This window comes from Alexandromys fortis, unplaced genomic scaffold (genome assembly GCF_014885135.2).
Source record: "Alexandromys fortis isolate MF-2015 unplaced genomic scaffold, M_Fortis_MF-2015_v1.1 scaffold_6, whole genome shotgun sequence".
NCBI classification, from domain to species: Eukaryota; Metazoa; Chordata; class Mammalia; order Rodentia; family Cricetidae; genus Alexandromys; species Alexandromys fortis.
The window spans coordinates 440111-451139 of NW_026067902.1; the positions used below are offsets into that span (position 1 = coordinate 440111).

The 11029-nt window shown below is 38.0% G+C and overlaps 1 protein-coding gene across 5 annotated transcripts in view; it reads left to right on the top strand.

The window, feature by feature from the left end:
- The window catches only part of Tasp1 (taspase 1), a 218774-nt gene that overhangs the window by 60950 nt on the left and 146795 nt on the right, over positions 1-11029 (top strand). For all 5 annotated transcript variants that reach the window (XR_007590415.1, XM_050134317.1, XM_050134318.1 and 2 more), the window contains one exon: positions 2295-2374. Coding sequence is in view for 4 of the 5 variants with exons in the window: in XM_050134317.1 (XP_049990274.1) it covers positions 2295-2374 (80 nt within the window). In the remaining variant the exon portion in view is untranslated. The remainder of the gene's footprint in view (positions 1-2294; positions 2375-11029) is intronic.

Here is an 11029-nt window from a genome sequence, read left to right on the forward strand (position 1 = left end):
AAGAGACAGAAATCTTAAATAAATAAATAAATAAATAAATAAAAAAGGAAAAAAAAAACCCACAACTGCTAGCCCAGGGATGCACCACCCATGATGGGCTGGGCCCTTCCCCATCAATTACTAATTAAGAAAATGCCCTTCAGGTTTGCCTGTAGCCTGATCTGAAGGAGGCATTTTTCTCAATGGTGGTTCCCTCCCCTCAGATGACAGCATAACAGGCAAGCACTTTCCTGAGCCGCACACTCATGCTCTACATTGGTTTTATTTATGTCAGAATTATGAATGGTGAAAGAATGAAAAATTAAGAACTGTACATCAAATAGCAAAGATTCTAGACACTGAGATTGAATCCTAGATGACTATCTGGAGTGTTGCAAACATACTAGGTTCAGCCCTAATTTCTGCCATGATTGCTTAATATTTCACCATCTGGTTTACATTTTTATATTACTAGAAAGCTTTAAATCAAGCCCCCTCCCCCGGAGGAGGAAGTACTAAAGGTAGCATAGTGATGGCTCAAATCTCACATTTTAGCTTTGCTTTAGTTTCTCCGAATTTCAGGTGACAGCTTTTATTTGCAGTGACCATTGTTGCAAGAATTTGAAAATTCCTGTTGGCTGTCTCCTCTTTCTTTTTCAGTGTTTTTTTTTTTTTTTTTTTCCGAGACAGGGTTTCTCTGTAGCTTTGCAGCCTGTTCCAGAACTAGCACTTGTACACCAGACTGGCATCGAACTCACAGAGATTCACCTGTCTCTGCCTCCCAAGTGCTGAGATTAAAGGCGTGTGTCGCCACCGCCCGGCTCCATTGTAGTCTTAATGCAAAGAAGACAGTTACTGGAATTAATCTCTTAACTTTCCTTTGTCACCATTTGTTATCTTTCAGGGTGCCTACTGAGATTTTTTTTTAAAACTTTATTTAATGCATATTGGTATAATGATGTCAGATTCTCTTGAATTGGAGCTACAGACAGCTGCGAGCTGCCATGTGGGTGCTGGGAATTGAATCCCGGTCCTCTGGAGGAGCAGTCGGTGCTCTTAACCACTGAGCCATCTCACCAGCCCTGCCTACTGAGATTTTTATCATTTAATTTCTGCAGATTTTTAAGTATCTCAGGCATTTAAAAGTATTCAAAGCAAAATATTTGAATCATTTTTTTGTGGATGCCAAATGAATTCTAAACATATGACCTTTTTGTGCTTGACTCTGCTTTCTCTCCTGAGATGGCTTCATCATTGCCCAGCTCAAATATTGCTTTGTGGTAGTTATCATTCCATGGAAATAGTTATTCCTCTTGATGTTTGTTTTAGTATAGTTTTGAAAATTGTATTACGTATGTCTGTTTTTGTGGAAGTATGTGCACATGAATCCAGGTCTCTTCAAAGGTCAGTAGATAGAGTCAGTTCTTTCAGAACTGGACTTACAGGCGAAGGATAGCCTCTGAGCGGAGGTTCTGGGAAATGAGTGTGGGCCTCTGCAAAAGCAGAGACTCTTCTTCACTGATTTTTCTGCCCCTGCTCTTGAACTTTAATGTGGGAATGATTAGAACGGAAAAATAGAGAGTAGGAGGCTAACAGCCAGGCACATGTTCAAGGGGTCCATTACTAGCTGGCTGGGATCTTTAAGTAGTTGGCTATGGAAGAAGATGAAGTGATTGTTGCAATTTGCTGCTTACAATCACTGTTTGCCTCATGAAATTACTTAAGAGAATAGGATTGTTACTTGTGTTGGCATGCTTTGGAAATTAGTGTTTCATAAACCAGAAAGAAAAACCTGTTCTTTTTTTATATTAAAAACTGTAGAATAGGACTGAAAAAAACCCCTTTTGGGATGTATTTTAGTATTTCCTCACTAGAGTGGAAATGACTGTGAGCATTCTATGTGCCTTTTTGCTACATTGAACTTAGGGTGTCAGCATGCCAGTGGATTTGTGTATATCTAGTTCTAGACAAAATAACAAGTCTGAAGACATATGTTTAGACCCTTAACCTGATTGAACAGATTGCATAAAATAAATGTTATGGCCATGTGGATCAAAGAAAAATCTTATTTTCCATAGGAAGTTACTTTCACTTTTTATTGTATTAATTTTTTTCCCAATTTCTACATCAGTTACTTCTAATGAAGAAAAATTTAAAAGAAACTTTGAGCATGCAGTTGTCTTATTTTGCGCCAACTCTATAATTACTTGTATCTCTCAGACTTGACTTTAATTGTCACGTGATAATTTCTATAACTTATTGACTGTAGAAGATGACACTATGTATTTTTAAAAGAATAACTTTTTTGTTGTTAGCTTTTTAGTTGGAGAAGGAGCCTACAGATGGGCAGTGGATCATGGGATACCCTCTTGCCCTCCTAGCATCATGACCACAAGTGAGTAAAACCTTCCTGAGTTAAGCTGTGTGAACAACAAGCCTAAAGTGTTATATTACTTCTGTTCTCATGCACAGGTAGAACACTTATGTTGAAATATTTAGAGGTAAAAGAAAGCCCAAATTTACTGATTTTTTTTCCATCATTTTTTTTTTTTTTTTATTCTGGAGGTTTCTTCTTTGCTTTTTATTTTTAATCAGTCTTACTCTGTAACCAAGGTTAGTGTGGAAATTGCCATATAGCTCTGGCTGGCCCTGATCGTAGGGTTCTCCTCTTAATTGCTAGGATTGCAAGTATGAGTCACTATGCCAGGTCTGAAAATATTCCTGCATCCTCATTCTTAGGTGACGTATATGATTGTGAATAGTAAAGCAACAGTGCTCTCTTTGAAGGACACGGGAGGATTCCTAACTGCTCTTGAGCTGAGGAAGGATTTCTTTTGGTTTTAGATTGGTTTATTTTTTTGTGTGTGGGTGTTTTGTCTGCAGCTAAGTCTGTGCACCATGTATGTGCAGTGGGCCAGAAAAGGGCATCAGTTCCCCATAGCACTGGAGTTATAGCTGATTGTAGGCTACCACTTGGTTGCTGGCATGGGACCTGGATCCTCAGGAAGAGCAGCAAAGGCTCCCAACTACTGAGCTATGTCTTCAGCCTCTTGCTTTGTATTTAGAGTCAGGATTTTAGTCACTTTGTGCCTGAAGATGGTCTGAAACTTACTATGGAGCTCTTGGGGTTGAAATGAGAAGGGCCCCATAAGTGAGTACATTTGATTGTTTGGTTTAGGGGTTGTGACCTTAGGAAGAGGTCTGTCTCTGTCTTGATGTCTCTTGCTCTCCGTCTTGCTGATCAGTTGTAAGTTGTCAGCTACTGCTCCAGTGCCATGCATGCTTGCTGCTGTATTCCCCACCTAATGAAACTGTAGGCAAGCTCCCAGTTAAACTCTTTCTCCTGAGTTGGGCACAGTGGTGCTCACCTTTGATCCCAGCACTTGGGAATCAGAGGCAGGTGGATCTCTGTGAGTTCAAGGCCATCCTGGTCTACAGAGCAAGTTCTAGGACAGCCAGGGATACATAGAGAAATCCTATCTCAAAAAAATGGAAAAAAAGGCCTTTCTTCTCTAAGTTGCCTTGCTTTTGGTGTCTCTTAGCTACAACTGAACAGTAACTAAAGGAGTAGCTCATGCTGTCCCCAAACTTCATTCTTCTACTTCTGCTGCCCAATTCCTTACCTTATAGACATAGGGCACAATGCCCCTGACCCTGAGGAATCAGCAACAAAAATTTTAGGCATAGTATGTATGAAAAAGATACATGAGTTAAAACTGAAAAACCTCATAAGTAAGACAATGATACATAGTTCAGTGTGAACTCACTCTGTAGACCAGGCTGGCCTCAAACTCACAGAGATCCGTCTGCCTCTGCCTCCCAAGTGCTGGGGTTAAAGGCGTGCGCCACCACCGCCCAGCCTGACAAACAAAGTTTTCTATAGAGGTATATAAAAGGTAATTTAAACATTTAATTGAATAGCAATAGCAAGCAATGATGAGTAGTTTGAAGTGAACTCACTCCTATCTGCTACACCTGGGAGGAGCAAGAAAACACATTCCAAGAGCAATTCTGAGTTTTGAAGAAACTGAGGTCACAAGACTTTTGTCTTGCTTTCTTGGATGTTCTCACAGGCACTCAGAATTCTCACTTGATTACATTCTTGGACCTGTTCTGACAGGTTGGTTTGATGTGATTGATTCCTTTCTTACCAGAAGATAGAAGCTGTGCTTTCTAACTGTATGGTCTTAATTAATACTGAGTGAATAATAACAATGTTGATAATAATAATAATAATAATGATAATTATAATGCATCAGTTATTTGTTTCATTGCTGTGACAAAATACCCACCAAAGCACATTTTGGAGGGAAAGGTTTATTTTGGCTTATAGTTGGTTCATGGTACACCACGGCTTGGAAGGTATGATGGCAGGAATAGGAGGTATCTGGTCATATTGTCACCCAGGTTAGGAAGCAGAGAGTAATGGATGCTTATGTTTAAGTTGCTTTCCCTTTTTTTTCAGTCCATAATTACAGTCAATGGAATGGTGCCACCCAAATCTAGGCTGGATCTTTCTATTTCATGTAATTTAATCTACACCCCTCACAGACATACCCAAAGTATTTTTATGGTGATTGTAAGTCCCATTAAGTTGACACTAAAGATTAATCACAAACAATAGTAATAATCAATACGATAGGAAATATTAGCAAATACAGTATATATATTATAAAAGCATATTATTTAAACATTTATTTTTTAAATTAAAAAATCATGACATATCTATCTATATTTTAAGGTATATTTTGTTGCTTTGATTTTTGTATGCATTCTGAGGTGGTGAGATCAGGCTAATAGCTTATCATGTGTGTGTGTGTGTATATGCGTGTGCATGTGTGTGGTGCTTCCAGTGGGTTTTCTAGCAATATCTCAGTTAGGATGCCACTGTTAGAGCTGAGCTTCAAGAACACCGTTATTTTCAAATACCTCTTTCATGTTGACTTTTTGTGATGTCACCCACTCCCTCCCGCCTTTACCCCTAGCAGCCACTAATTTACTACCCATCAGTATAATTTTGTCATCTTAAGATTGTTACATAACGCTACCAAATAAAGCCACTTGTGCCAAGCCTGATGACTTGAGTTTGATTACGTGGACCACATGGGGGAAGTAGAGAGCCAACTCCTGGAATTAGTCCTCTGACCTCAATATATATGTCATAACATGTCCATGCTATTGCGTATACATTATTTTTTATATTTACATTAGCTTTTTTTAAATTAATTTTTATGTGTTTGTTAATATTTATTCCTCATTTATTCCTTTAGCTTTTGTTTGCTTGATAGTTAAGTGATTTTCGTCTCATTTTGTAAGCTATATATGTAGTTTTTGCTATTTTCTTTGAGGTTGTGTTTATCATGGAGGTTAAATTTAATACATTAAGATTATAACTTAATTGAATTTGTGCTGTCTTCATGGGACCATATTAGTAAGTTTTATTGTTATGTACCCCTGTCACCATTCCCTTTTAGTTATTAATGTCACAAAATTTCATAATAGCCAATGATAGTTTAGCAAATACAGTAGGTGTCACCAAGACTGACAGCCTGATGTCCCAGCTTCAGTCTCAGATACACATGTTGCAAGGAAAGAACTGATGACTGAGAGTTGTATTTGACCTCTGCACATGTCATGGCATGTGCACAAGCAAGCACATACTTGATTAGATGTAAAAAGCATACAAATATAGAGTAGCCTATTTTATACCTTAGTTCTATAAACAACTAGATACAAATATAGAATAGAAATAGCTTTTATAATTGTTCATTTACCTTATAATCAGAGCTTTATTGTTGGGCGTGTCTTTTATGTGTTGCCTGGCATCCTTTGTTTTTTGCAGGATGATTCTCTTTAGTCTTTATTGTAGGGTAGTTTTGGTGGTGATCACCTGGGTATGTTTTCCATTCTACCTTAATCTAGCCCTCAGTTTTGAAATGTAGCTAGTCAGATTTGGGATTCATGGTTCACGCCCTTTTTCTTTCAGTGCTGTGAACCTGTGAATCCACAACTTGTGGCTTCAAAGGTTTGAATGAGAAATCTGCTTATAATCCTTTGTTGATCCTTAGACTATGGTTATTGACTTCTAAAGTCTCCATCTTTGATCATTAAAAAGAAAAATCAAAATGTCAGAAATGGGCATAATGCTTATATGTGTTTATGTTACAGAATTTTATGCATGTTTGCACTTTGTGAGGATGAAATCAGGGTGAGCAGCATGCTGGTCTCTGAAGACCTTAAACTTGTCAGAGCCCTGCCTTCCCCGCTATTGTTCTGCATGTTTCAGTTCTAAGCTGCAGGTTCCTTATGGCTCCATGAAGCACTACAACCAGTTCCTATTTCCTGTCTTTGTGATATATGGTCCTTTTCCAAATTCTCTTCCTTCTTATCTGTCTTAGTCTTCTTACCCTTTCTAGTCTGTACTTTCTTTTGTTGATGACTTGTTTAACTTCCACAAGTGAGCAAGAAAGAAAACATGTTGATTTTGTCTTTTTTTTGCTTGTTTATTTTATTAAACTGAATGCCTCCCATATCTACCCATGGTGCAAATGACAAACTTTCTTTTTCATGACTCAATAATATTCCATTATTTTATGTGCCACTTTTTTTTTTTTAAAACCTACTTTTATTCCTTGATGAGTACCTTGCTTGATTTCATGTCTTTGTCTCTATTGCTGATGGTACAGTAAACACTGGAATATATTTATTTCTTTAATATAATGACTTCTTTCTTTTGGATATATACTGTATTATAAATAGGTTTGCTAGGCTATGTGCTAGTTATGTTTTTAGAGGGAACTTTGCATTATTTTCTGTAGTGACTGTTAATTTATGTTCTCACTGAAAAATGTTGGAGTTCCTCTCTCCTTTTCCTATTGATATTTGTTATTTCTGTTTCTTTGATAATAGCCATTCTACTTGGATGAGGTGACAGACAGCGCATTCTACTTCTGATTTGCTTTATCCTGATGGTTAGTGATGCTATGCATTGTTTCATATTCGTTTGGGCCTTTCGTATGTTTTCTTCGAGAAATACTTATTTAAGTTATTTGTCCCAGATCATTTGTCCATTTTAAAAACCAGTTACCTGCTTTCTTTGCTATTTGACTTTTAAATTTGTTATATGCTCTAGATATTAACTTGTCACATTCTCTGTGTTGTCTCTTCTGTTGATTGTTCCCTTCCCCTGTAGATGCTTACAAGTTTGTACTTTGATATAATAATAGTTTATTTTTATTTTTATTTTATTTATTTATTAAAGATTTCTGTCTAATAATAGTTTTATTCTCCTTTTTTGCCTGTGTTTTTGTGATTTTATCCAAACACTGGCCTATATCATTGGCTTCAGTGTATGTGTGTGTGTGTGTGTGTGTGTGTGAGAGAGAGAGAGAGAGAGAGAGAGAGAGAGAGAGAGAGAGAGAGAGAGAGAAAGATGTGTTAGTTGCTGGGCATTGAATACTAGTTTCTTGAGTTTCAGGTCTTGCATGTATAGTTGTGATTTTTTTCCCCTTTTATTGAAATAGATTTTTTTCACATAATATATTCTGATGATGATTTTCCCTTCCTTTATTCCTCCTATTTCCTCCCTAACTTCCCTCCCATCCAGATCTGTTCTCTTTCTGTCTTTCGTCAGAAAACAAACAATCTTGTAAGGGTTGGTAGTAATAAAATAAAATATAGCATAAGATAAAACAATAGCTAATATGTTGAAATAGAAAAAAAATAACAAAACAGAAGGAAAAGTGCAGATGGACATTTCTTGTCCCATCTGCCCAGTCCCAAATAAACACACAGAGTCTTAAATAATTATAAATGCTTAGCCAATAGCTTAGGCTTATTGCTAATTGGCTCTTACTTTTTAAGTTTAACCCAAATTACATTTTTTGTTTGTTTTTGTTTTTTGAGACAGGGTTTCTCTGTGTAACAACAGCCCTAGCTGTCCTGAAACTAGCTCTTGTAGACCAGACTGGCCTTGAACTCACAGAAATCCACCTGCCTTTGCCTCCCGAGTGCTGGGATTAAAGGCCTGCCCCACCACTGCTTGGCTTAATCTATATTATTATTTACACTCTGCCACATGACAGTACCTTTAAGAGCATGGCATGATCATCTCCTGCTCCCTCTGAGGCTGGCTGGTCACTCCTGACTCTGCCCTTCTCCTTCCCATCATCCTTAGTCTGGTCGTCCTGCCTATACTTCTGGCTGACTACTGGCCAATCAATGTTTTTTAAAACCAATTCAAGTGACAAATCTTTTCATGTACAAGAGGATTATTCCAAGCAGAAAAGAGCACAAGAAAAGGCAGAAGAAACAGGTAAAGATAGACACAGAGATCTGCTCATTCCCACACTCAGGAACTCCACTAAAAATACAATACTAGAAGCCACAATATACAGGTAAAGGACCATATTTGTCTTTCTGGGCTTGGGTTACCTCACTCAGGATGATTTTTCTAGTTCCATCTATTTACCTGCAAATTTGATACTGTGCATTGAGTTTTGTTTGTGTTGAGAGAAATAGTGCCATTTTTTCTTTCTCCCCAGCATTATTCATTAGAGAATTCCATTAGATATTCTTGGTACCTTTTTTGAGATTAACCTGACTGTAATTATACTGATCAGTTTCTGTGCTTTCTTACTGCTTCTCTGTGTGGTTCTGTGTTTGTTATTTTTTGTCACTAGCACCCTATTCTGGTTAATATGGTTTTGTAGTGTATTTTTCAAGTAAGGTCATGTGATGCCTATAGCTTTGTTTTTGCTGATGATTGCTGGATCTGTGATGGTTACAGCTGAATTTTATAATTGCTTTCTCTATGTGAAGAATGTTTTTGATATTTTCATGTAGATTACATGAAATCTATGGATTTGCTTTAGGTAGTGTATGTGTGTGTGTGTATATATATATATATATATATAGTATTTTCTTACTTTTATTTTTTAATTTTTTTGATTTCACAGAAATGTTTGTTCTTTACAATTTATTTCAATATTTCTTTCATGGTATAATATGCCTAAGATAGTAGTTAACAAATAGCATGTATAACAGATATATATGTGTGTGTGTGTGATTAAAATTTTTTTCTTATATTTTTGGTTGCAAGCCTAGCCTTTAATAGCTGAGCCATTTCTCCAGTCCCAAAATATGTTTTACTCTTGTCTATTTTAGAATACAACGTAATTGATAAAACAGATAATTGATCGGTTCTTGAGACTTCACTTAGTTATTACAGAAAAGAAAGACTTTCATTGCCCAAAAACTTCCTTTCACTTATAAATCACATTTCTTCCTGTATGGCTCTCAGAATTCTTCCTGTGCAGGAAGAATTACCAGCCACTGGTAAGCTGAGCAACGTAAAGCACTTGCACTTCTCATTTGATGGCCATCAACTCATCAAAGATAACCAAAGTAGGCCCTTCTCACAACACTAAACATCTTAGCTCATGAAGATAATATAATGCCACAGTAAATCATGATGAAATCGAAAAGAACAAATGCTAGATGAGAGTGATGATGGAGAGCTGTCTCAGTTGTTAAGAGTGCCTGAAGCTCTTGCTTGGGTTCTCTACCAGGCTACCTTGGGGCATAACTTTCTTTATTAAAACAGCATGCTTGCTGCTATTACTTGTTTTTAAATTTTTGTTTTGTATTGTGTGTGTGTCTGTCTGCCCGTGTACACCTGCATGTGTCTGCTTGTATGCATGCCTGTCATTGTGTGAGTGAATATTATGGTGTGTATGTGGAGGTCAGATGATCTGTCCTTACCTGGGGATGGAACTCAGGTCGTCAGGCCTGTACCTGCTAGACATCTTGCTGGCCCTGCTACTGTTCCATTTCAATCCTGCCATGCTCTAGATCTCATCATTTCTAATGGTTGTGTGGAGTCTTAAGTCCTTTCTGTCTAAAATCCTGTCATACACTCTAGGCGCTCTCACTTCCTCCTTTTGAATTTGATGCTTTTTAGTCCTTTCTCTATCTTAATTTCCCCGCCCCTAATAGTGTGTTGATAACATGTGTAAGGAGATATTGGATGCATTGTTCTAGATATTGGAGGAAGTGCTTCTGGCACTTCTCATTTCATATGTTACTATGAACTTGTCACTCATTAATTACATCCTCTATTGGTTTGAGGCATACATGTTGATGCTGTGTCTAATTTCGTCAGGATTTCTATCATGATGGGTTCTGAATGTTACTGAATGCTTTCTTTTATGTGAATTGAGATCACATGTTTTTGTTCATTGTCCTCTTGATTGTTTTTGATGTGATATCATACCTATATTTGTATGTTTGCTTTGATCTTGCATCATTGTGATATCTCTTACTTGACATTTTGAAGCTGTGGCTTCTTGTTATATTGATAATTTTGGTATGTGTTTTAATGCTACTTGTTATATTGATAATCTTTTTTTTAATATAATTTTTTATTGCAAAAAAAAATTTCCGCCTCCTCCCCGCCTCCCATTTCCCTCCCCGTCTCCCTTTTCCCCTCCTCCTCCCTCTCCTCTCCTCCTCCCCCCACTCCTCTGCCCCTCCCTCTCCAGTCTGAAGGGCAGTCAGGGTTCCCTGCCCTGTGGAAAGTCCAAAGTCCTCCCCGCTCCATCCTGGTCTAGGAAGGTGAACATCCAAACTGGCTAGGCTCCCACAAAGCCAGAACATGAAGTAGGATCAAAACCCAGTGCCATTGTCCTTGGCTTCTCAGCAGCCCTCATTGTACGCCATATTCAGAGAGTCCGGTTTTATCCCATGCTTTTTCAGTCGCAGTCCAGCTGGCCTTGGTGAGCTCACAATAGATCAGCCCCACTGTCTCCGTGGGTGGGTGCACCCCTCGTGGTCCTGACTTCTTTGCTCATATTCTCCCTCCTTCTGCTCCTCCTTGGGACATTGGGAGCTCAGTCCGGTGCTCCAGTGTGGGTCTCTGTCTCTATCTCCATCCATCTCCAGATGAAGGTTCTATGGTGATATGCAAGATATTCATCAGTATGGCTATAGGATAGGGTCATTTCAGGTTCTCTGTCCTCAGCTGCCCCAGGAACTAACTGGGGACATCGCC